The sequence below is a fragment of the Plasmodium vivax genome, chromosome 1, assembly GCF_000002415.2.
Source record: "Plasmodium vivax chromosome 1, whole genome shotgun sequence".
NCBI lineage: Eukaryota > Apicomplexa > Aconoidasida > Haemosporida > Plasmodiidae > Plasmodium > Plasmodium vivax.
The window spans coordinates 306,682-329,068 of NC_009906.1; the positions used below are offsets into that span (position 1 = coordinate 306,682).

Below are 22,387 nucleotides of genomic sequence, written 5' to 3' on the forward strand. Positions count from 1 at the left end.
TTCGCGGCTTAGCTGTGAGGTGGAAAAATAAATGCGGCACGAAGCGCACAACAAAGGAGAATTCGACGCGCATAAAGCTTTTGCTAACATTTGCGCGTTGCCAACTTTGGGGATGGGGCACACAGAGAGCTATTTTGTCTCATGTGTTGCTAAACAAAGGCATTCATAAAAAAACACACGCGACGTTTTTAAATTATTTTTTTTCCTTTCCAATGAGCCACGCGTGAGGTTACACGTTTGCCATTTTGACGGGTGTTCCGCTGATCAGGGGAATTTCCCTACGTTTCATGGCCATACATTTTTTTTTCTTTTTTTTTCTTTATTTCCTGAACATTCGCTGCATATGGGAGACCTTGTGACGAATTCAAAATAAGGGAGGAAGGCCTCTTTCCACCGCTGCGAATTTTTATTTCCATTTGGGGGAGCAGCACACGTGGAAAGGTGGATGCAAAATGGGGAGCACTTCCCAATTGGAAAAAAAAAAAAAAAAAAAAAAGATAGCCATATAAGCAAGCCAAAAATGTGAATGCAAACGTGGACTTTGTCCCTCCCCACAATGAACGCTTCCTCACGTAAGTTAACACTCATATGCGGGAAAAACGCGCTGTATTTTTTCTATACTTGTAATTCCTTCTGGGTGAGGATGCGTGTTTTTTTTTTTTTTTTTTTTCTTTTTTTTTTTGCCCCATATGACCCCCTGCGCATGCACGTTTTTTTTCTCACATGTGCATTTGAAAAATGGGGCTACAAAGTTAGCAGAAGGGGGCGCGCCCCCCGCAGTCCACGGGGCTACGCTGTTAAGCTGTTAAGCGGTTAAGCTGTTAAGCGGCTGCGTGGTTAAACGGTTACGCGGCTAAATGGCCACACAGCTACGCCGCTAAATAGCTAAACAGCTAAACGGCTAAATGGCTAAATGCTCCCGCGGGTATGCTCTCCCACCACATGGTAGGCACGTATGCCACACTGGGGGTGAAGAACCGCAAACAGGGGAAGTACCAAGAAAAGGAAGCGGGGTTGCTTCCACTCGAGGGGAGTAAAGGGGGGCGGGTGAACACCTGATGGGGGAGGAGGCCGAATAAATTTGGCTCATTCGCACTTTTAGCTGCTACCAAAAAAAAAAAAAAAAAGGGGCTAAAGGAACAACAAAATGGAGGAAAGTCCCCTTTTCTTTTTTTTCCCTTTTTTGAAGCTTCCTCCTGGGAAGAAGAGCAGCCTGAGCGAGCTGTTGGCTGAAGGTCCCTCCCAAACGTTGGTACACTGCGGGGGAACTGCCTGGTCGCTCGGTCGCTCGCAAAGCGCGGTGGGCAGTTTTTGCAAGGATACGGCGCGCACATAAAAATATATATAAACATACATATAAAAATATATAAAAAATATATAAAAATATATAAAAATATATATATATATATATAAGTACGCACGTGTATCCTTGCGTGGGCGCGATCTCGAGATGGTCCCGGCGGGGGGATGTGGCTAGGGGCAGGTGCATGTGCGAAACGACACAGCCCCGCCCCGCCCTGGGGACCACGACGAACCAACCGCATTTGCTGCAGCCACCGCTTGGTGTAGCAGAAAGAAAGGAAAGCAGTATATGCCTGAGGAGATACGCACCCCTATGAGCTGGCCAAAGCAGCAGCCCAAGGAGGTGGAATTATATACCCACCCCCCTTGGATGGGAAGTAAAAAATAAAATAAAAAAAGGCCCCGCGTGAAGGGGCCATTGGAACCCATATTGACGCTTTTTTTTTTTTTTTTTTTCGGTTGGCATTTTCTCATGCGATTTAGTGGTGAACACAATTTTGTGTCACGTGGGCGATTTAAAAACTAAAAAAAATAAAACAAAAAATAAATTAAATTAAATTACATTACATTAAATTAAAATAAAATAATCACATTTAAAAAGTCAAAAGGGATTAAAAAAAAAAAAAACGCACGAATTCACCCACGCCGTGAAAAAAAAAAAAAATAAACACCTTTTCGAATTTTTTCCATTTGAACGAATTAAGGAAAAAACCAAAATAAAAAAGTTACGCCAAAGTGAGAGAAACGCAAGGAAGCGTAAAAAACCGCAGAATCGCGTACCGCGCTGGATTGTGCCAAATTGAGCAAAAAAAAAATCCTACGTGTGAACGTATTTTCCCCACAAGGAAAGAAACCCAACAGGTGCGTAAAAGGAAGAGTGAGATGTGATGCGGTGTGGCGAAAGGGAGCAAGCGGCTGGCCATTTTGAGGGATAAACGCGCCACAGTTGCATCTCCCCAATTACCAACAACCACATGTGCGCCCTTTTTGAGTGTCGCGTTAGAGAGCCGTTCTGCCCCCTTTGTCACCTCTCATAAGGGGCGCACATGTGGTTGCTGGGCAAAACGTTTAAGCCGCTTCCCATGTGCAAAGAGGAGCCCTTCAAGGAGGGAGAAACTACTAGGTGATAATCAACACCTAGTGGGAAGTCTCTCCTTTTAAGGCGCGTTCACCAAGTGGTGGAGTGAAGAGGGGGCACCGCGGGTATAAGCGGCAGACGTATGAATACGCGGATGCATGTTACCCTCTGTTCTGTTGCCCGTTTGACTCACGTTTGCTTCTTTCCCCCCCCACCGCGCAGCCAGGAAATACACCTGCACCTCATCACTTAGCCCATCTGTGTACCCCCCCCGCTAAGCAAAATGTCAAAGGAAACCTTCGCATTCAACGCCGACATCAGGCAGTTGATGAGTTTAATCATCAACACATTTTACAGCAACAAAGAAATTTTCCTGAGAGAACTTATTAGCAACGCAAGTGACGCTCTAGACAAAATTAGGTATGAAGCCATCACAGATACGCAGAAGTTGTCCGCCGAGCCGGAATTTTTCATTCGAATTATCCCAGACAAAACGAATAACACGTTGACGATTGAAGATTCAGGTATTGGCATGACCAAAAATGATTTGATTAATAACTTGGGAACCATTGCAAGGTCAGGAACGAAGGCCTTTATGGAGGCGATTCAAGCCAGTGGGGACATCTCCATGATTGGTCAATTTGGTGTGGGTTTTTACTCGGCCTACCTGGTTGCCGACCACGTTGTTGTTGTTTCTAAGAATAATGATGATGAGCAGTACGTGTGGGAGTCTGCAGCTGGTGGGTCGTTCACCGTCACCAAGGATGAAACGAATGAGAAGATGGGAAGAGGTACCAAAATTATTCTGCACTTGAAGGACGACCAATTGGAGTACCTCGAGGAGAAGAGAATTAAAGACTTGGTGAAGAAGCACTCCGAATTTATCTCCTTCCCAATTAAGTTATATTGTGAGAGACAGAATGAGAAGGAAATCACCGCCTCGGAGGACGAAGCGGAGGAGGAAGATGCTGAGGGGGAGAAGAAGAAGAAAGAAGGAAAGGACCAACTGGACGACGGAGATAAGCAAGCCCAAGAGGGAGAAGGTGCCGACAATAAGGAAAAGAAAGAACACAATGAGGAAGATGAAGATAAAGAGAAAGGAGAGGACCATCCCAAAGTAGAAGACGTAACGGAAGAGTTAGAAAATGCAGAAAAGAAAAAGAAAAAAGAAAAGAAAAAGAAAAAGATACACACAGTTGAACACGAATGGGAAGAATTAAACAAACAGAAACCTCTCTGGATGAGAAAACCTGAAGAAGTCACCAATGAGGAATATGCTAGCTTCTACAAATCGTTGACCAACGATTGGGAAGACCACCTAGCTGTGAAGCATTTCTCTGTTGAAGGGCAACTCGAATTTAAGGCCCTTTTATTCATCCCCAAGAGAGCCCCCTTTGATATGTTCGAAAATAGGAAAAAGAGAAACAACATCAAATTGTACGTTAGACGGGTGTTTATTATGGACGACTGTGAGGAGATCATCCCAGAATGGCTCAACTTCGTGAAGGGTGTGGTAGATTCTGAAGACTTGCCACTCAACATCTCGAGAGAGTCCCTGCAGCAGAACAAAATTCTGAAGGTCATCAAGAAGAACCTCATCAAGAAGTGCCTCGACATGTTTTCCGAGCTGGCCGAAAACAAGGACAATTATAAGAAGTTCTACGAGCAGTTCAGCAAGAATTTGAAGCTGGGAATCCACGAGGATAACGCGAATCGCGCGAAGGTGCGTTTGCATCGCCCGTGCGGGGGTAGCGGCGGTGGAGCGGAAGCGGCGGAAGGCGCGCTGATCCGTCAAGCAGTTACGCTGCTTCCGCCAAGCGGTTCCGCCGCTCCACCGCCGATCGACCCAAATTTAATTACACGCGCGTGAACCCGAGGGGAAAACGCGCGCGTGTCCAGACGTTTGGGAGAACAACGCGGGAGCAGCCGCACTCGTAATCACGCGGGGTGTTATATCCCGCTGATTAGTCACCGAGTCGGCTGTCTTTTTTCCCGCTCGCTTATCACCTTAGCATGTGTTTATTGTTTGCCGGTGTGGCGGTGGGGTAGTTGTGTGTAAAGGGTGTTAGGGTGAGCAGCAATTCGGGGCAGACTCACAAGGCGATCTTCGTTAGGCGATCTTCGCTTAGTTTGTCTATCCCCCCTTTGCCGCAACCCCTAGCAGCCTTATGCACAACCGCACCTACCCCGCACCGGTGAATAAGACGGCCGCGTGGCCACGACGATTAAACACATTGAGTCATGGAAGCGAAACAGAATTACCGCGGCGGGCGGCAATTGGCCAAACCGTTTTACCGCTTAACTTGTCAATATTGCCCGTCTTACATGACCCCCCCCCCCCCCCCCTTCTCTCCCACTTCTATCCCCCCCTGTGCAGATCACCGAGCTGCTCCGCTTCCAGACGTCCAAATCCGGCGACGAAATGATAGGCCTCAAGGAATACGTAGACCGCATGAAGGAGAACCAAAAGGACATCTACTACATCACGGGTGAATCCATCAACGCCGTTTCGAACTCTCCATTTTTGGAAGCCCTAACGAAAAAAGGATTCGAAGTGATTTATATGGTGGACCCTATCGATGAGTATGCCGTTCAACAGCTAAAGGATTTCGAAGGAAAAAAATTAAAGTGCTGTACTAAGGAAGGCCTCGACATTGACGATTCGGAGGAAGCTAAGAAGACCTTCGAAACGATGAAGGCAGAATATGAAGGTCTTTGCAAAGTCATAAAAGATGTCCTGCACGAGAAGGTAGAAAAGGTAGTGGTTGGCCAAAGAATCACCGATTCGCCCTGCGTGTTGGTTACATCTGAATTTGGCTGGTCAGCAAACATGGAGAGAATAATGAAGGCACAAGCTTTAAGAGACAACTCCATGACTAGCTATATGCTCTCCAAAAAAATTATGGAAATTAATGCTCGCCATCCAATCATCACTGCTTTGAAGCAAAAGGCAGATGCAGATAAATCAGACAAGACTGTTAAAGATTTAATATGGCTCCTCTTTGATACTTCCCTCTTGACCTCCGGTTTTGCCCTCGAGGAACCCACCACCTTCTCCAAGAGAATTCACAGAATGATCAAGTTGGGTCTCTCCATCGATGAGGAGGAGAACAACGACATTGAGTTGCCCCCTTTGGAAGAGACCATCGACGCGACTGACTCCAAGATGGAGGAGGTTGACTAGGCCGCAGCGTCAAACTGCACCACGCGTGTGAGAAAATGGGGCCACTGCTCAGCACTGTTGCGCAAGTCGTTTCACGAGCCCGCGAAGCGGAGAGAGGCACCAAAAAAAACACGTGTGATGTGTGTATGCGGATATTAGAGAGAGAGCGGCCACGTCGTGGGGCAGCCTTAACGGGGAGCCGCCGCGCGGCTATTCACTTCGTTTCGCCTCCACCACGCGGCCCTCTTCTCATCGTAGCACCCCCCTTTGCACGTTACCGTTTCGGCACACCTCGCAGGGAGGCAAAAGCACATACACAGCACATGTAGCATGCATACTTATATAAAATATAATATATACATATAAAGGAAAAATAAAAAAAAAAATGGAAGCCTCTTGTTTATTACTTCCATTTGAATGTATTACCCATGTGCATGTTATTTTTTCCCCCCTCCTTGTTGCACACACGTGTATTTTTTCAACCCCCCATGTGTGGAGTTGCTAAATTGTTTATGCGCACGCGCAAGTGCACGGACACCCAGCAATTCACATGCGTAGACACGCCTGCACGTGTTTCTTACCCATTGCGAACTTTTCAGCGTAAAAAAAAAAAAAAAAAAAAACATGTAAGAAGCATGAGGAAAAAAAAAAACTGTACGAGGAAAAAACGAATTTATAAACTTAAAGAATAAATTGAAACACATTTTGTGAAAGTTTAAGTGGGAGCGTGGGAGCAGAAGCGCATCGTAGAAAGGGAAACCGAAACGGAAACCCCCATTTAGGGTGCCCCCCTCTCGGTGACTCCTTCCATGTGGTATGCGTCCACACATGAGCTTCCGTTCGTGCGGCCGAACTGGCCAAGGGGACCATTTTGGACATTCGCCTCCCTGAGGTGTATCCGTCGTGGAGCGGTCCTCATGTGCTTCTCCCCGTTCACCCCCTTTGGAATATCTATCTAATAAATCTTTTTTTTACGTCTCCACAGAAAAAAGAAAAAAAAAAAAAGTTCGAATTGAAAATTGGGAAGAGGGTAAAAAAAAAAAAAAAAGGCGAGCACAACTGCCTATGGAAAAGTGCCTCTTTACACGAACAAATGGGCTGAGGCGTGGTGATGACATGACACCGGCATACACATACAGTGTGCGTTTTTAAACAATTGTTTTTTTTTTCTTTTTTTTTTAAACGAATTTGGGCACTGCCAAAGACAGCCGCGATGAGGAGTAACGAAGGGCAACGAAGTCGCCGCTGATTGGAGCCCCTCCCCACACCGCAATTCAAAAAAAAAAAAAAGGAACTTTGCGAAACTAATCCGATGGAGGTATACCCACGAATAGGTGGGTCTCATCTCCACCCTTCCGGTCAGTTATTCTTACTCTCGTTTAGGATTGCCTCGTTCTGCTTGCGCAAAACCTCCTTCAGGTCACTTATGAGGGCATTCTCCCGATTGGCCCTCTCCTCGTAGTTAAACATGGCGAGGGCCCTCTGCTCCTCAGCGCTGTACACCTGATTCTCCTTTCGCATCCGGATGGCGTTCATTCTTTTGTGCCTCGACCCACTCATGACGTATCCAAGGCTCTCGAAATTTTCAATCGCCTCAGCAGATAATCCCACTTCTCCTCTTCTTGGGATTCTCTTCCCCTTCTGTACGAACTGCGCGATGGCTTGCCCCTCTCCTGGCATCATGGCCGCACCGTAGTCGATTTGTTGGTTGGCTAATTTGACGCTCACGTCGAGTGGCCTGGGTCCCACGTCGCTTCCTTCTCCGGATGAGTCTTCGCAGTGGCTGGGGCTCTTCTCCCCGATGGTATTTGCCCCCTGCTGCGCGGAGAGCAGTGCTTCCTCCTTCTCTTCCATCTCGTCCATCTCTTCTATCTCTTCCTTCCCTTCCTTCTCTTCCGAGTTTTTCCCACCTTCGCCCGCTCCCCGCTTGCTCACATCCTTATCATGCAGGGAGTCGTACCCCTCGCACAGGAAGGACAGAGACGTGGCTGACGTGGCGGCCGCGTCGCTCTTCTCCCCTCCGCTGTCGGAATAGTCCGAGCCCCTTTTCGCTTTGTTCCTCCTTTTGGGTTTCCTCTTCCTTTCTTCATGTTTGCTCTTCCTCTTTTTTTTTTTCTCCTCATGTTTGCTCTTCCTCTTTTTTTTCTCGCCTCGTTCTTCGCTGCGATCTTCGCTGCGTTCCCCACTGCGCTCTCTCTCACTTCGCCTTTTCACCTCCTCGTGCTTTCTCTTTTTATGTTTTTTTTTGTCCCACCTGTGGCCACCGCTGTAGCTGCTGCTTCTGCTCCTGCTTCTGTGCCTGTGGTGGTGGCTCCTCTTGGAGGACTTCTTCTCCGTTTTGCTCTTCCTCCTCTCCAGGGATGATCGCCTCCTCCCCCTTTCGAGGCTCCTTCCCCTTTCTACCTCCCCCCCGGGGGATCTACTCCGTGAGTATTTCTTCCCCCTTCTCCGTTTGTGCGAAGTATGGCTACTGTTGTGCCTTCCCTTTTCACCACGCGAGAGCGACTTGGAAGGGGAGGAAGTGCCGTTTCTCTTTCGACCGGCGTTGCCATCCTCATCAATGCGCCCATCAACATATGAATCCCCCTTATGGTGCTTTCCTCTTTTCCTCTTTTCCTCTTTTCTGTGTTTATTTCTATCCTTCTCATCCCTTTTGGATGCCTTCCCTCCGCGGTCGTAACCCGAGGGCACCCCACCTTCATCATCGTCTTCAGAGTTCGGCACGAACTTCTTCCAGGTGGTTGGAGACAACGATTTAGATCGTCTGAAAATTTTATTTTCATCAAAGGGAAGACCAAATCTGTAGTCATTCTTCTTCTGCAGCCAGTGTGTATAACTGTTCCAGCTCTCCTTCGTTGTGTGGTACCCCAAGGGGACTCGGAAGAATTTCTTTTCCACTTTTTCTCCTGTCCTTTGGTTATACAGGTATCTGTTTTGTCTTTCTTCCCTCCTGAAGTAGGCCTGGTCATCCTCCCGCACTCGGCTCCCCCTTTCTCGTGCGTTCAGGGATATGTGCTTGTCTCTCCAGGAGTCTCTCTCCCGGCTTCGAGCGCGGTCTGGACTTCTGCCCCTATCTCGGCTTCTTCCCCTGTCTCGACTTCTGCCCCTCTCTCGACTTCTTACCCCGTCTCGGCTTCTTCCCCTATCTCGACTTCTTCCCCTGTCTCTGATCTTAACCCTATCTCTGCTCCTACCCCTCCTGGGGCTGTCGCGCATCCCCCTGCCGACCCGCTCCTCAAGCGAGGAACTGCCCCGCCGAGCGACCACCCTTCCGCGGTAGTCCCTCCTATGGGCCCTTTCGGGAGAGCTAAACCGGGGGGGGGAGTTATTGGCACCCCTTCTGTAACGCTCGTTTGGACTCTTACGGTTCATCCTACTTCTGTCGGGGGGGATATACAATTCCCTGCTGCTATAGATTGGTCGTTTTTTCATCCCACGCGATGTGGAGCGATTGGTCGTGGAGTTACTTCCTCCTCGTGCACGCTTCAGGTTATTCCGGTTTGGGTACCCTTTGCTTAAGCTTCTGTCTTGAGGCGAGCTTCGTCCCTCCTCCTCTTCTGCAGCTCTTCCCTTTTCACTATCATATATCCCATACTCCCGCTTAAACTTCTCTAATTTTTTCTTCAGTTCAGCTCGTAAGGTTTCTCGGTCCTTCTGCAGAGGAGCGGGTTCTCTCTTGGTGGTCTCCCCCGCGGGTGGGGACCCTGCGTCGCCGTTGCTTCGTTTGCTTCGCTCACTTCTGCCGCTTCGTTCGCTTCGTTTGCTTCTCTCACTTCTCCCACTGCGAACACTTTCACTGGCGCGCCCCACCCCCCGGACACTGTTCTCCTCCTTGAGCCTCCTCAGCTTCTCCTTCAGTTGAAGCAGCTTGCTTCTGTTGTCACTTTTGGCCTGTTCTGGGGTAGCCTCGTTTGGGCTCGAACCCTCCTTTTCCTGTTTGGCCGAATCGACACTATTGGCATCATCATTCGCACCACCGTTATGGACACCCTTGAGCCTTTTCAGTTTCTCCTTAAGTTCCAAGTGCTTCTGCTCAAACTGTTTTTTTTTCATTTGGTCGATGGGGTCTTCCCGGCTGCCGCTGCTGCTTGCAGCGTCGCTCTCTTTGGCGTCGCTGCTCATCGTGGATTCTCTTTTTACGCGTTCTTACCGTTCGGGCTGTGCATGCGTAACGGGGAGAGTTTTCCTATAGGTATTTGTAGGTGGGTGGGTAGCGGCACTTCCCAGTGGGTATACACCTGTGGGTACACCTCTTGGTAATCCCAGCCGAGGCCTTTCGCCGCGCTCTGCGCAGTATGCCCGTCGCACGACTGGGTACCTCTCTTGGGGAGGAAAAATTGCTTCTCCCGCTTCTTCACTTCGCCACTTCTTCACTTCTTGCTCCTCCGTAGGCGGCTGCGCTGCCGGTATGGAAAATCTCCACTTCACAATTTCGAGCAACCCGCTCCGTATCGTCACGCAGAGGATACCAAGTTGGATGCTCCCATTTCGGGTGAACTACCCCTTAGGAGGATGCTCGCCAAACGATCTTCTCACACAAGCAGGCACGTATCAAGCCACGTGGTGATGCTTCAAAAAGGGGAACTCCGCCTGTTTCCTCGCACGCTTAACGGTTAACGCGTTTTTGCAATTTTCTGCATTTTCTGCATTTTTCTGCATCTTTTTGCGTGCCGCATGCGCCGTAAAACATACCAGTTTGGGCCAACAGTGGTGACATACGCATTTCGCGCTTTGCAATTTTGAATGGCATATTTTTTTTTTTTTTTTTTTTTTTTATGACCACAATTTTTCTCTTTAAATTTCCCACTCCAAGGAGGCAAAATAACCCGCTTGCTTTGTTCATCTTTTGTTGCCTGCCCAACCCGAAGAGCCCCCCTGAAGGTGACCCCGTTCTGTTTTGCCTCATTTTGCTTCTTCCCCTTTTAAGCGAAATGCCCCTCTTTTCGACTTCTCACATTGTGCGGGAAAATATAAAAAGGCCATTTTGCAACGGTGGGGATGCAACTAAAAGAGGAGCATCGCCAACAACACATGCATCTCTCGCCCCCGGCTGTAGACCACTTCCCCAGTTTGCCATACAGTTGGAGCGTCTAAGCACCACGCCGCAACTGACAAAATTGAAACGTCTTAATTATTTTTTTTTTTTTTTTACCCTCGATGGGGTGTGAACAATGTTGGGAAGGAGAGGAAAAAAAAAAAGCAGCACGAGGGGGAACGGGCGAATGGGGGAATGTCGCCTCTGTGCCGCGGCAGAGTTGCCAACTTGCGCCAAGCTGCATCTCGATCAAAATGGAGCCTCAAAACAGTTGACGCGTGGGTTGATGCCGCGAACTGCGAGGGGAAGACGCAACGGGACGCGTTGCACACCTGCGTAGTGCGTTTCTCCACCCCGGTTCTGCGCACCTAGGTGGCGAAGCTCACTCCTAGCTGGGTGGATGACTTCCTCCCCACGTAGAGGTATCCATTGTGACCGTTCACTCCCGCACGGGAGGGGCGTGGTCGATGTACTTGCGCTCTTCTATGGGGACGTCACACGGAACAGGCGCGATGATATTCTCGTAAACGATGTACGGCTTCTCAACACAACAGTCCACGTAGATCACCTCATCAGTGTACCTAATCACGGGGATGATTTTCCTTCGGATGGGAACTACTTTAAAATTATCTCTAAATTTTAACATGGGGACTTGAACAGGTATGACAACGGGCTTGGGAACCAAGTAGGTGTAATCAACGTTGACGTTCTCCTTCAAACAGTTAACAATTTCGACGCTTTTTTTTAATTTGGGCACGAACACTGTCTCGAATTTGGGCCCAGCAGATTCCTTCTCTTTAAATAGGTTAGTCGTAGGATGCTGTGTTGTTACCCCCTTTCCATGTGCGTACTTCGTGTTGTAGAGGTGACCTAATCGCGACCCCATCGTTGGAGTCGAATTTGCCCCTTTTTTCATGGCTTCTTCATTTTTTCCTTTTTCCTCCTGCTTCAAATCTTTATACAATTTCACGAGATACTCCTCTCCCTTTTTGACATACGTATTAACCTCTTCCACCAACTCGACTGGCTTGTAAAATGCGTTTATCTGTTCACATTCCGAATGAATGGTGCGCTTGGTAATTGGCTTTACAACACTTATGTGTATGTCATTTTCTTGGTTGATGAAATCATCAGTTTGGTTAATTTCCACGCAGCTTTTCTCCTCCTGACGCGTAAAAGGGGGGGAAAATGGGGGGTTGTCCACCGCGTGTAGCGCATATGCAGTTAATTAGCTTAAGCGGTGTGCGTCATTGCGCTACTTCGCCATTTTGCTATTTTGCTATTTCCTTTTTTTTTTTTTTTTTTTGTACGCCTTCTCGTCCCTACCTGTGTGTACCCATCGTTCAGTAGCAACTCCATTGTAAAAGCAGATGCTGTTCTGAGTAAGCTTCGCGGAAAGTGGCGGTGTGCAGCTGGGTATACACACGGACGTGCACGTACAAACGTTTGGCTTCACAAAATGACGCCTTTTAAATACCCAAGAAAGTGTAAATAATGTGAAACATATGTGTAAATGGCACATGATAGGCGTAGTCCCCCCGTTGTTACGCCTCTTTTCCCGTGCGCGCGAGGATACTCGAATGAAGGAAGCGCATCGCACACATTTATGCGCGAGTTACGACAAAGTGGAACAAAAAAACAACATTCATTTTAAGAAGAAAAAGGACGGGAATGGTGAAAGGGTGTAAGTAGTTCATCCGTTCAGCCGCTCAACCTCTCACCATTTCAACTTCTCACCATTTCAACTTCTCACCATTTCAACTGCTTAACATTTCAACTCCTCAACATTTACACTCCTTCGAAGACTTAGTGAACTGCCCCTTCGCACAACAGGGGAACAATTTAAAAAAACACAAGAACTGTTAAGGCTAAAATGTTTGCGTATGTGTGCAAAACAGCTAAAAAGACGAGCGAATTCGGCTAGACGACTTTTTTTTTTTTTTTTTTTTTTTCCATTTTGGCTATTTTACCTGCACCGTTCAGAAAAAAAAGCAATTACATTGTGTGAATTTTTTTTTTTTTTTTTCTCCACTTTGGCTATTTAAACTGTAGAAACGTTCATTCAAATGATGGTTGTTAAAATGTGGGAAAAATGCAGATCAGTTCGACGCGGAAGCATCCCCGCCACGAGTGAGCGCGCGCTTAAATCGGTCTAGAAAGACGTACAAAAAAAAGAGGTTCACGGAAGCGAAGTGGATGTAGATGAATTTCGCTGGCTGCACATACGGTGTACGCTTGTACGTTTGTACGTGCGTACTTGCGTGTGCGCTTATCTGCCTCATTTTTCACTGGTGCGTCCCCCATGTCGCGGTGTTCTCTAGCGCGATTATAATTAAAGATGAGCATATGCAGGGCTGCATAAACACCGTCGCGATTTCTTAGCGAAACTGATGGAGGACACGCACTCAACAGCGCAACGATCGCAGATTTGCCGCGCCGCTTATTCAGCAGTGTAGTCTGCGATCATCCCGCTCCATGCGACTAATCCCCGCCGGCTTCGCCCTTCTCTGCAGCCTCTTCCTCCCTCTTTCGCAAAAGCTCCGTATCGTGGTGATACTTACTCATATGTAGGTAACACGGGTGAGCAGGCAAAAAGTCCTCCAAAATCCAGTGCGGTCCTCTTTCTTTTCTTCTCCGATCGAGGTACCTCGTAATCGGGTTGGTGTTTTCAGCTCGTTCTCTCTCCTTATTAGCCTCCACCCACTCGACGGTAAATCTCTTCGGTTTTATGCCCAAATAGGACACATGGTGAAATGTAAAGGACAAACCAAAGGCAAATAAAAAATAGGGAATAAAAGCCAAAGGCAAAGGGTACTGTAGTAACCACGCTAGTAGGGGCCGATGATCTTTTGCGAATTCTCCATGTAAATAAGTGTGAAAGACGCCGGCCGGTCTTAAGGTCCATCTTTCCCAATTGTACTTATGGTTGTAATACCTCTGGTTCAAGCGATACGTTTTGGGTTCCCCATTTGGCAGAAATTCCCTTGGTGGGGGTTCCGGCAGATTTACCCCCAACGGTTGCGACGCGACATACCTCTTGAGTATTCCGTTAACATTTCTGTTCTTAAAAATGAAGCTTGGGCACTTCGCGTTACACTTCTTGGCCACATTCGGTCGCAGCAGCATCTTCACTTTTCACTTTTGTTTGGGGGGGAAAAACTGTTTCGCTGCGTCGATTGTGCTTGGTCACGCGCAAACGTCGGCACAGAGTGGGGAGCTCCCTAGACGCGCACACGCATACGTGGTGTAAGCGGCATACGCGGCATACACGACATACGCTTATACGACGTGCACATTCGCAGGTGGTACGAACAGATATGTACTAGCCTAATGGCGAGATGGCCAAAATGTGTGCTGACCGAAAAGGGGGTGAACAAAATTGCGCACCGGGGTTCTCAAACATTTGTTGCTTCAGGGGAGCTACTTCAAAGTAAAAGGGGGAAAAATGCCCATGCACATTATTTTTAAGAAAAAAAAAAAAAAAAAAAAAACTCTTCTGTGCTCCGTGCGGTTTCCCCGTACGTTGGCACTTTTGCTAACAAAAACGCGTTAAAGTAATATTGTTCCCCATTAAGCTGGGCGAACTTGCGATGCACCCGTTTGACGCCCGTGGAAGAGCCGTGCATACGCCATGAAAGTTATACATTCGTTTGGTGTTTCCCTTGATTGCTACTTCGCCCTGTTCCCCTCTTGCAATTGCGACTGGTGTGCAGTTGAGGTTATATGTTCGACGGTAAAGGTAACCCAGCAAATATGTTCATCATTTGAGTCCTTTTTTTTTTCCAACTGGGTCTCCATAAAGTTACGCAGAATGCATAGCATGTATGACGACATATGCGAGGGGGGGGAACTTCTCCTTATGTTCCCGCGGTAAACCCTCCAAAGCACGTTGCGTACTTACCGTGGGGTGACACTACCCTTCGCGGGGGACAATTAAATTGAAAAAAAAAAAAAAAAAAAAAAAGAGGTAAATAAAGTGGAAACTGCCGAACATATTTACGCTTCCGTAAATCCGTACACACGTAATGAAGCATTTTTTTTTTTTTTTTCAATCTGACGTTATGAGGTATTATTACAGTGTGGAAGTGGAGCATGTGCGCAAAAAAAAAAATTCTCTCGCACACTTGCCGCTTACTCACCATTAAAGGTCATGCCCAAATGGGACATCCTCCCCCGCGTTAAAAGTAAGATGCTAATTTGTAAGTGAAATTTCCCCATTTTTGCTAAACGTTTGTGGAGTGATTAACTGACCGTTGTTCGGAGTTGCAAAAGAGAGCAGCACAGAATGGGGGCGCTTCCTTTGTCCTCCTCCCCCTCCTGCTCACCCCTCCTGGATGCGGACAGAGGGACGGTGTCCACAATGTGCCCAAATGTTCACAACGCGTTGTGTGCAAAATGGCAGCTATGCATTGTCAGCCATTTGGAGGGCTATTACAAAGGAGAGAGAAAAAAAATGGTTGTTCCTTTTGGTCATCCTTTTTTTTAAATAAGAGGAGAAGTGATTCACCATGTTGTGTGTAACGGGTGGGATGACCCAAACGATGGGTACAAGTACCGCTGGGTGTCCCCACCTTTGCCATTATCAAAGAAAGGAAGCCATTTTTTTTGGTACCATTTGGTTTTCCCCCAATGGGATTTATAAATCCACGTCACGGGAATGCCCCTTTCTATGAACAGCACACCTTTGCCTTTCCTTCACCCGTGCCTTGTGGTGAGTGGGGCGGTACTTACCACACCCTGTTTTGGGGCACTCCGTTTGATACGCGAGACCCTTCTAAATAATTTGGTTCCCCAGCTGTTCCGTTGCAGCTTGGGAGATTTACTGGGATGCTAAGCGAGAAGAAGTGCGCCCCTGAAAGAGCAGTGGGGGCATCCCCCCTTTTTATGCGCTTCCTTCCTCGCAATATGCAACGCGGTCCACACTTCGCCTTAGCATCTCCTCCCCTTCGCCGAGTCATTTTGACCAAACCTTCCGCGTAGTGACAACCTTCGAGGGATGCTATCAGAACGAACGCAGCTTTTCCTCCTTTTCACCTTTACATATGCGCGAAGGAGAGATGCAGAACGGGGGGGGAAGCCATTTCGACGGCGCTTCGTACGAAAAGAAGGCCCTTAAAACGGAATGGTACACCGCGACAACGGGGTAAGGCCAGACCAGGCCACGTGCGCGCGTGGGTACATTTAATACGTTCACACGTCAGTGTGAATCAGTTTTGTTTCAACTTGGCGGCCTTCTTTGGGATGGGCATTAATCTTCACATGTGGCTAAACATTCCGACGTTGCCATCCCCGCAGGTTTGCCCCTCCCCAATAAGATATATGTGGCCGGTTCATTTGGCCGCATTAGGGATGAAGGTGATGCGCATTCTTTTGGGGGGAAGCGGCAAAAGGGGAGCGCCCAAAGGGGAGTGGTAAAAGGGGAGATGCCAACAAAGTAGGCCAGCAAAAAATAGGCCACCACAAAAATAGCATCATCCCTACACCGCTGCCCCCCCGCGCAGGTGGCAATCCCTTCATCCGAGCAACGACGCGGGGTGCCGGCATTGCGGGCTTGCATCGCGCGGCGACTCCACATAGGCAGATAACATTAACATTAAGCAACCTCTCACACGTGTGCCTTAAGCATACGTGCGCGGATTGCATGCGGCCCCCACGGGGATATAAAAACGCTTTGTATTCGCTTCACCATTTTGCAGAAGCGTTTTTTCGGCGTGCTTCTCACATAGAGCATGCACGTTTGGCAAAAAAAAAAAAAAAAAAAAAAAAAAAAAATACATTCCATTCGTACGCACCGTATTAATGCCCCCGCCAGTTACAATTTTTGCGCACAGCGTGGTATACCACATGTATATGTGCCTACATGCTTGGCACATATTATGTACACTTGTATGCCGCAGGAAAAAAAGAAAAGGCACTACTCGCCTGGTTCCGCTTTGATCGTTCGTATTTTCGACATTGCTGCGCGGGTAAGCGAACGTATGCCGCTTATGCTGCGTTACGCTATTATGCTTCGGCATGTATTCCACGCCACACCTCATTTTGTGCGCCTCCCCGATTAAGCACCACAGTTTGTTTGGCCAAAAAGGAAGAAGCGCAGCGCGTACTTCCCCACGTGCGTACTTCCCCACGTGCGTACTTCCTCACGAGCATACTTCCGTACGTACATACCTCAGCTTCAGCTTCAGCACGTGCGTACTCCCTCACGCATACACTTCCGCACGTACCCGCCGCGACCCACATGCGTGCCGCATATGACAAGCGACGAAAGCTTCGGGCCTTTCACCCCCACAATTTTTCGCGAACAGAGCCGAGGCTGAATGGCTAAAAATAAAAACGCGCACAAAATTGTTACGCAAAAAATTGAAAGCACAAAAAAGAAATTTACAACAAAGCAAAAAAAAAAAAAAAAATGAAATGCAAATAAAAAACGCGAAATTGTTAACCATTTGGAACGCGAAAAAAAGCAGCAAACAGGAATTGCAGCGAACTGAAAAGTTAGGGAAAAAATAAACGCAAGTACGCGAAGAGGAGAAAAAAAAAAAAAAAAAAAGAAACACCTTTTGAGTACGCCTTTTTTTTTTTTTTTTTTTTTCCTGGAGGTATCTACACAAGCCAGGAGCAACCCGTTGCGCAGGAAAAGCAAAAAGAGGGGCGACGCAGCCTGGGGAGTAAAGCGGCAGGAAGAGCAGAGGCACAACGTGCACATAGAGACGCAATTTTTGGCGTTGCCCAGGATTGGCCACACAACAGTACCCCTCCGCGTGAAAGGGTGCGTGATGCGCGCGCTGTGCATGTGACGCGCCCCGGTTAAGGATTCCACTGCCCCCCAGCGAAGCCGCAACGAAGCCGCTTCTTATCAGCTGCCTATCCGCCGCTTTTCTGCCGCTTTTCTGCCGCTTTTCTGCCGCTTTTCCGCCGCTTTTCTGCCGCTTTTCTGCCGCTTTTCCGCCGCTTTTCTGCCGCTTTTCTGCCGCTGTTCTGCCGCTTTTCCGCCGCTGTTCTGCCGCCTTCCCGCTGAAACCATGTCCGTGCTCGGAATCGACATCGGAAATGACAACTCCGTGGTGGCGGCGATCAACAAGGGAGCCATCAACATCGTGCGGAACGATGTGTCGGAGCGGCTGACGCCCACGATGGTGGCGTTCACGGAGAAGGAGAGGCTGATCGGAGACAACGCGCTGGCCAAGGTGAAGTCGAATTTCAGGAACACCTGCAGGAATATAAAGAACCTCATTGGGAAGCTGGCGGAGCAGGCAGATGAAGACGACATCGAGGTGAGCGAGTCGTTTGGGAATCTAGTCCCCTGCGAGCATAACTACCTGGGCTACCAGGTAGAGTATAAGAAGGAGAAGGTTGACATAAGTGTCGTGCGGGTGCTCTCAGCTCTGCTTTTCTCCCTAATCAAGTTAGCAGAAAAGTACATAGGGAAGGAATGCAACGAGATTGTGTTGTCTTACCCACCTACCTTTACGAACAGCCAGAAGGAGTGCCTCATCGCAGCCACAAAAATTATTAACGTCAATGCGTTGAGGATCATCAGTGACAACACAGCCGTTGCTTTAGATTATGGGATGTACCGAATGAAAGAATTTAAGGAGGACGTCGGGTCGGTGGTGGTGTTTGTAAACATAGGTTACGCGAACACATGTGTGTGTGTGGCTCGGTTTTTCTCCAACAAATGTGAAATTCTGAGTGACGTGGCGGACACCAACCTGGGAGGAAGGAACATAGATAATGAGCTGATCAAATATATTAACAATGTGTTTATAACATCGCATAAGATGAATCCGCTATATAAGATACGGTCCACCGATCTGTGCGAAATGGGAACGGGGAAGCTGAACCCACATTTCGTTACATCTAACAATGAAACGAGTCAAATTGACAACAAGATTAGGGTGAAGCTGCAGGACGTTGCGATGAAGACGAAGAAGGTCCTCTCGGCGAACAACGAAACGTCTATACATGTGGAGTGTCTCTATGAGGATTTGGACTGCCAAGGGTTCATAAGCAGAGACAATTTTGAAGAGTTGTGCGCTCCCTTCTTTCTCGCCAAATTGAAAACGCTATTAAATAAAGCCATGCAGGTGAGCAAACTCAACATAGCGGATGTGCAGTCGATCGAAATTTTAGGAGGTTCCACGAGAATTCCATTCATACAGAAGTTTCTACAGCAATATTTCGATAAACCACTATCCAAAACGCTCATTGCCGACGAGTCCGTCGCCAGGGGGTGCGTCCTCTCGGGAGCCATGATTAGCAAACACTACAAAGTGAAGGAATACGAGTGCATCGAGAGGGTCACCCACCCGATCAGTGTCCAATGGCACAACATCAGCGATCCATCGAAATTTAAAGTGGAAAGGCTATATGACACGGACTCTTTGAAGAAGAAGGTGAAGAAGGTAGTCATCCCAGAGAAGGGGCACATCAAAGTGACTGCCTACTATGAAGACAGCCCAGACTTACCCCCACACTGCATCAAAGAGTTAGGGTCTTGCCTCATCAAGGTGAATGACAAAAATGATAAGTTCGTGGAATCCCATGTGATGACTACCTTCTCGGAGAGTGACACCTTCACCTTCTTAGGCGCCCAGACGGTGTCCAAGACGGTGATAAAGCCCAAGGAGGATAAGAAAAAAGGGGACGAGAAGAAGGACGCACAAAAGGGGGATGCACACGCAGATGCTACCAACGAGGGAGAAACAAATGGGAAGGAAAAAAAAACGAATGAGGATGAATCGAATGAAGGGAAGGAAAACGCAGAGGGTGCAACTCCCAATGGCACGGCATCTCCGTCTCACCAGAGTGGCCACAAAGCTGAGCTGAAGAAGGGAGAGGAGGGCAAAGTGCAGACATGCTATACCACCCTCCCCATCGAAGTGATCGGAGCCCCCGGATCGTACAGCACCAAAGACATCTACACTTTTAGCGAAGCAGAAATTAACATGCAACACAGCGATTTGCAAGAAGCGGAGAGGCTCAAAAATATAAACGAGCTGGAGACAATCATTTATGAGACAAGAAACAGACTGAATGGAATGTACAAAGATTTTGTGATGGAGGAGGAGAGGGACGCCATCCTGCTCTCCCTAGACGATTGCGAAAATTGGATTTATGATAATATTGACGAGAATAAAAACGCCTTTATAAAGAAAAAGGAACAAATTAGGGAGAGAGTAAAAGACATCATTTATAGGTATGACACCTACAGTGCGAAGGAGAAAAACTTGGGAAACATTTTGAACCATTTGAATAACGTAATCGCTCAGTGCGAAAAGAGACCATCGGAGGAGAGTCAGAAGATTATCTCGAGGACGACGAAGCTGCTGGACAACCTTAACGCCATGCAGGAGAAGGAGATGAAGCAGCCCCTCTACGAGGCCCCCCTTTACACCCTCAAAGATATTGAAAACGAATTCAACGACGTCACGCAGATGGCGCAGAAGCATTTCTCCAAACTGGAGGCAGAGGAATTGGCCAAGCAGAAGGAGAAGGAGAAGCAGGAGAAACAGGAGAGGGAGAAAATGGAAAAGGAAAAGAAGAAACACCAGCATGCAGATGGGAAAGAGGCCGACGATCACGTCGAAAAGGATACCAACAGTAAGGACGCCAAGGAGACCGACGAGACGGATAACTCCACGAACAAGGACAACGCGGGCAGCGCGGAGGAGAAGGACATCTAATTTGGGTGCGCGCAGGGAAAGAGCCGCCACAGGGAAAGAGCCGCCACAGGGAAAGAGCCGCCACAGGTGTGTTCCCCTCCTCTTCTTACCCAATCGCAGATTACTTTGGCGAGTTCGCGGCGCGCAACGGGAGAGCGGGTCACACCGCTTGCCAGCGGTTCGCTCCATTTTGTATAAACGTCAGGAACGGGGAGGTCTCGCCCCCGCGGCGCGCCTTCCCCCCCTCGCCGCTACGCACACCCACTTGTATTGAAATGTGTCCTTTTTTTTTTTTTTTTTGCCTTCATAAACGAGTGATCATATGTATGCCTATGATAGTTGCGGGCGCGCGGGGGTGTCTGTAGGTACGTGCACATACGAGCTGCGTCCACGGAGCAGCCGGCGTATGCACGTTTCCCTGCTCACTGACGGGCACATCGTATATATATTTATATATATAAAAGGAAAAAAAAAAAACTTAACTTCCAACAGAAAGGGAATTTTTTTTTAATTAATTTTAAAGTTGTACGTCACATGCGCGAGGTGGGCAGACCCGAAGGGGTGGGAATATCAAACGAGACTGCTATTTTTAGAGCAGGAAGGATTGGGCGACCCCCTTGAAGGACAAGCCCCCCTACTGGGGCATTGGGGCACTGGAGCACTGGGGCGCATTCTCGAGGGCCGCCTCGCCGCCACCCCCTACACTGCAGCCCCGCTCTGCAAATGCAAATCGACGTAATGGGATATCCTCTCCACCATCTCACTGGTGGTGCAGTTCTTCCCGAAAAAGTCGACGAACTTTCCGTCGGCATCGAGGAGGTAATGAATTATTGAGTGGTCAATGAGGTAGTTGTAACTGGGGGCACGGGGGGGGTCTCCACTCTGTGCCTCCGTTTGGGTATCCGTCTGCCTCTCCTTCTGCTTCTCCGTCTGCTCCTCCGTCTGCTCCTCCCCCACGACGTGCTCGTTGTAGTACACGCGAAACAACTTGGCGACCCTCCTAATTTGCTCCTTCGTGCCAGTCAGCCCCACCAGCCTGTCGCTAAAGCTGCTGCAGTAGTGCTTCACCTGGGCCAGCGTGTCCCTATTAGGATCCACGGAAATAAAAACGGGGGTTATGACGTCCCCATATTTTTTTACAATCCTTTCAATCACGATGGTCTGCTTCTCCAGCTCTTGCGGACATATATCTGGGCAGTAGGTAAATCCAAAATAAATTAAACAAAACTTCTTTTTGAAATCCTCATTTGTTACTACCTTCCCGTCATGATTAATCAAAGTGAAGTCGCCTCCGATCAACGGCTTGCCAATGTACTCCACTTGGGTTAACCCAATTTGCCCCTTCCCCTTTTGCTTCTTCTTCTTTTCGCATTGCAGGAGGTAGAAGTAGAGGAGGGGAAGGGACAAGGCTAAATTGAACCCTAAGCATCTCCATGTTAGGAAAACGCTTTTTTTTTTCATCTCTTTTGGCGGATCTTCTCTCCCAGTTGTGAGGTGTCTAAGGCCATTTTGTTCCATGCGAGTTTGGCTCCATTTCCACCTGGGGAGACCATCCAACCGTTTTACGCATCTCATCAGGGCGCAGCGTGATGTGTGGGGGGCCCTCCCCCTCTCCGCGCGGAGCCTCCTCACACTCAGGGGAAGGACGCCCTTCATATGGTCAGCAAATTATTTTTTGAAAAGCGGCAGGTGAACGAGCTGCCTCCCCGCGCGGGGGAAAGGAGCGCGCCTACAGGCAAAAGTAAATGCACACGGCGTACATATAAACGCTTATACATGCGACGTGCATATAAACGCTTATACATACGACGTAGATGTTTATGTGCTTACTAGCACGGCCCGCCGAACGCCTCCTCGAAGGGGATCCCCCCTTTTGCCCTGCCTCGACAAGGGCATATTTCTCTTTCCCACACAGAAGGGGCGCGCGCCAAAAAAAAAAAAAAAAAAAAAAGAAAAAAAAACAGCCGCGAGCAGTTGTTCCTTTTCTGCCGATCTACGCGCGCGTTTTACGCGTGAACTGTAATGGTCCCACTTTTTTTTTTTTTTTTTCCTTTTCACTTCGGATAATTTGGGAACACACCAGGTAAGTAATCTGGGGAAATGTACCCACGTGAGCATGCTGGGGAATGTTTTTTTTTTTTTCG

General features: G+C 48.3%; 6 protein-coding genes across 6 annotated transcripts, besides 13 other annotated features; 2 read left to right on the forward strand and 4 right to left on the reverse strand.

The window, feature by feature from the left end:
* The first annotated feature begins 1,693 nt into the window (after positions 1-1,693).
* Positions 1,694-1,715: a microsatellite.
* An 88-nt stretch (positions 1,716-1,803) lies between these two features.
* On the forward strand, positions 1,804-6,145 carry PVX_087950 (heat shock protein 86, putative). The gene is made up of 3 exons (XM_001613401.1): positions 1,804-2,163; positions 2,607-4,103; positions 4,758-6,145. Exons 2-3 carry the CDS (start codon positions 2,664-2,666, stop codon positions 5,562-5,564), a joined length of 2,247 nt encoding a protein of 748 aa, XP_001613451.1. The 5' UTR covers positions 1,804-2,163; positions 2,607-2,663; the 3' UTR covers positions 5,565-6,145.
* Positions 1,870-1,901: a microsatellite.
* Positions 2,558-2,631: a microsatellite.
* Positions 3,062-3,108: a microsatellite.
* Positions 6,146-6,723: 578 nt separating the features above from the next.
* On the reverse strand, positions 6,724-10,246 carry PVX_087955 (O1, putative). Its single transcript, XM_001613402.1, has one exon. The coding sequence runs from the start codon at positions 9,663-9,665 to the stop codon at positions 6,903-6,905; it is 2,763 nt and encodes a 920-aa protein (XP_001613452.1). The 5' UTR covers positions 9,666-10,246; the 3' UTR covers positions 6,724-6,902.
* Positions 7,365-7,385: a microsatellite.
* Positions 9,826-9,960: a microsatellite.
* Positions 10,247-10,693: 447 nt separating the features above from the next.
* Positions 10,694-12,422, reverse strand: PVX_087960 (cloroquine resistance associated protein O2, putative). The gene is made up of 2 exons (XM_001613403.1): positions 11,905-12,422; positions 10,694-11,743 (listed from the first exon to the last, which is right to left on the reverse strand). The coding sequence occupies exons 1-2, from the start codon at positions 11,935-11,937 to the stop codon at positions 11,018-11,020; spliced, it is 759 nt and encodes a 252-aa protein (XP_001613453.1). The 5' UTR covers positions 11,938-12,422; the 3' UTR covers positions 10,694-11,017.
* Positions 11,514-11,537: a microsatellite.
* Positions 12,423-12,678: 256 nt separating the features above from the next.
* On the reverse strand, positions 12,679-14,519 carry PVX_087965 (cloroquine resistance associated protein Cg8, putative). The gene is made up of 2 exons (XM_001613404.1): positions 14,223-14,519; positions 12,679-14,001 (listed from the first exon to the last, which is right to left on the reverse strand). Exon 2 carries the CDS (start codon positions 13,702-13,704, stop codon positions 13,060-13,062), a length of 645 nt encoding a protein of 214 aa, XP_001613454.1. The 5' UTR covers positions 13,705-14,001; positions 14,223-14,519; the 3' UTR covers positions 12,679-13,059.
* Positions 13,727-13,749: a microsatellite.
* A 744-nt stretch (positions 14,520-15,263) lies between the features above and the next one.
* Positions 15,264-15,288: a microsatellite.
* Positions 15,289-15,738: 450 nt separating this feature from the next.
* Positions 15,739-15,761: a microsatellite.
* A 1,778-nt stretch (positions 15,762-17,539) lies between these two features.
* Positions 17,540-17,569: a microsatellite.
* Positions 17,570-17,600: 31 nt separating this feature from the next.
* PVX_087970 (cloroquine resistance associated protein Cg4, putative) lies at positions 17,601-20,264 on the forward strand (the record flags this gene model as incomplete). Its single annotated transcript, XM_001613405.1, has 1 exon — positions 17,601-20,264. The coding sequence occupies one exon, from the start codon at positions 17,601-17,603 to the stop codon at positions 20,262-20,264; it is 2,664 nt and encodes an 887-aa protein (XP_001613455.1).
* Positions 18,329-18,351: a microsatellite.
* Positions 18,369-18,389: a microsatellite.
* A 678-nt stretch (positions 20,265-20,942) lies between the features above and the next one.
* On the reverse strand, positions 20,943-21,704 carry PVX_087975 (cloroquine resistance associated protein Cg3, putative; the record flags this gene model as incomplete). The annotated part of the gene is made up of 1 exon (XM_001613406.1): positions 20,943-21,704. The coding sequence occupies one exon, from the start codon at positions 21,702-21,704 to the stop codon at positions 20,943-20,945; it is 762 nt and encodes a 253-aa protein (XP_001613456.1).
* Positions 21,705-22,387: the final 683 nt, after the last annotated feature.

Excerpts from the sequence above, each read along its gene's own strand:
- PVX_087950 (XM_001613401.1), top strand. The coding sequence starts at position 2,664 with ATGTCAAAGGAAACCTTCGCATTCAACGCCGACATCAGGCAGTTGATG. Across the intron at positions 4,104-4,757 it reads ATAACGCGAATCGCGCGAAG|ATCACCGAGCTGCTCCGCTT; the intron begins GTGCGTTTGCAT and ends CCCCCTGTGCAG.
- PVX_087955 (XM_001613402.1), bottom strand. The coding sequence starts at position 9,665 with ATGAGCAGCGACGCCAAAGAGAGCGACGCTGCAAGCAGCAGCGGCAGC.
- PVX_087960 (XM_001613403.1), bottom strand. The coding sequence starts at position 11,937 with ATGGAGTTGCTACTGAACGATGGGTACACACAG. Across the intron at positions 11,744-11,904 it reads TGAACGATGGGTACACACAG|GAGGAGAAAAGCTGCGTGGA; the intron begins GTAGGGACGAGA and ends TTTACGCGTCAG.
- PVX_087965 (XM_001613404.1), bottom strand. The coding sequence starts at position 13,704 with ATGCTGCTGCGACCGAATGTGGCCAAGAAGTGTAACGCGAAGTGCCCA.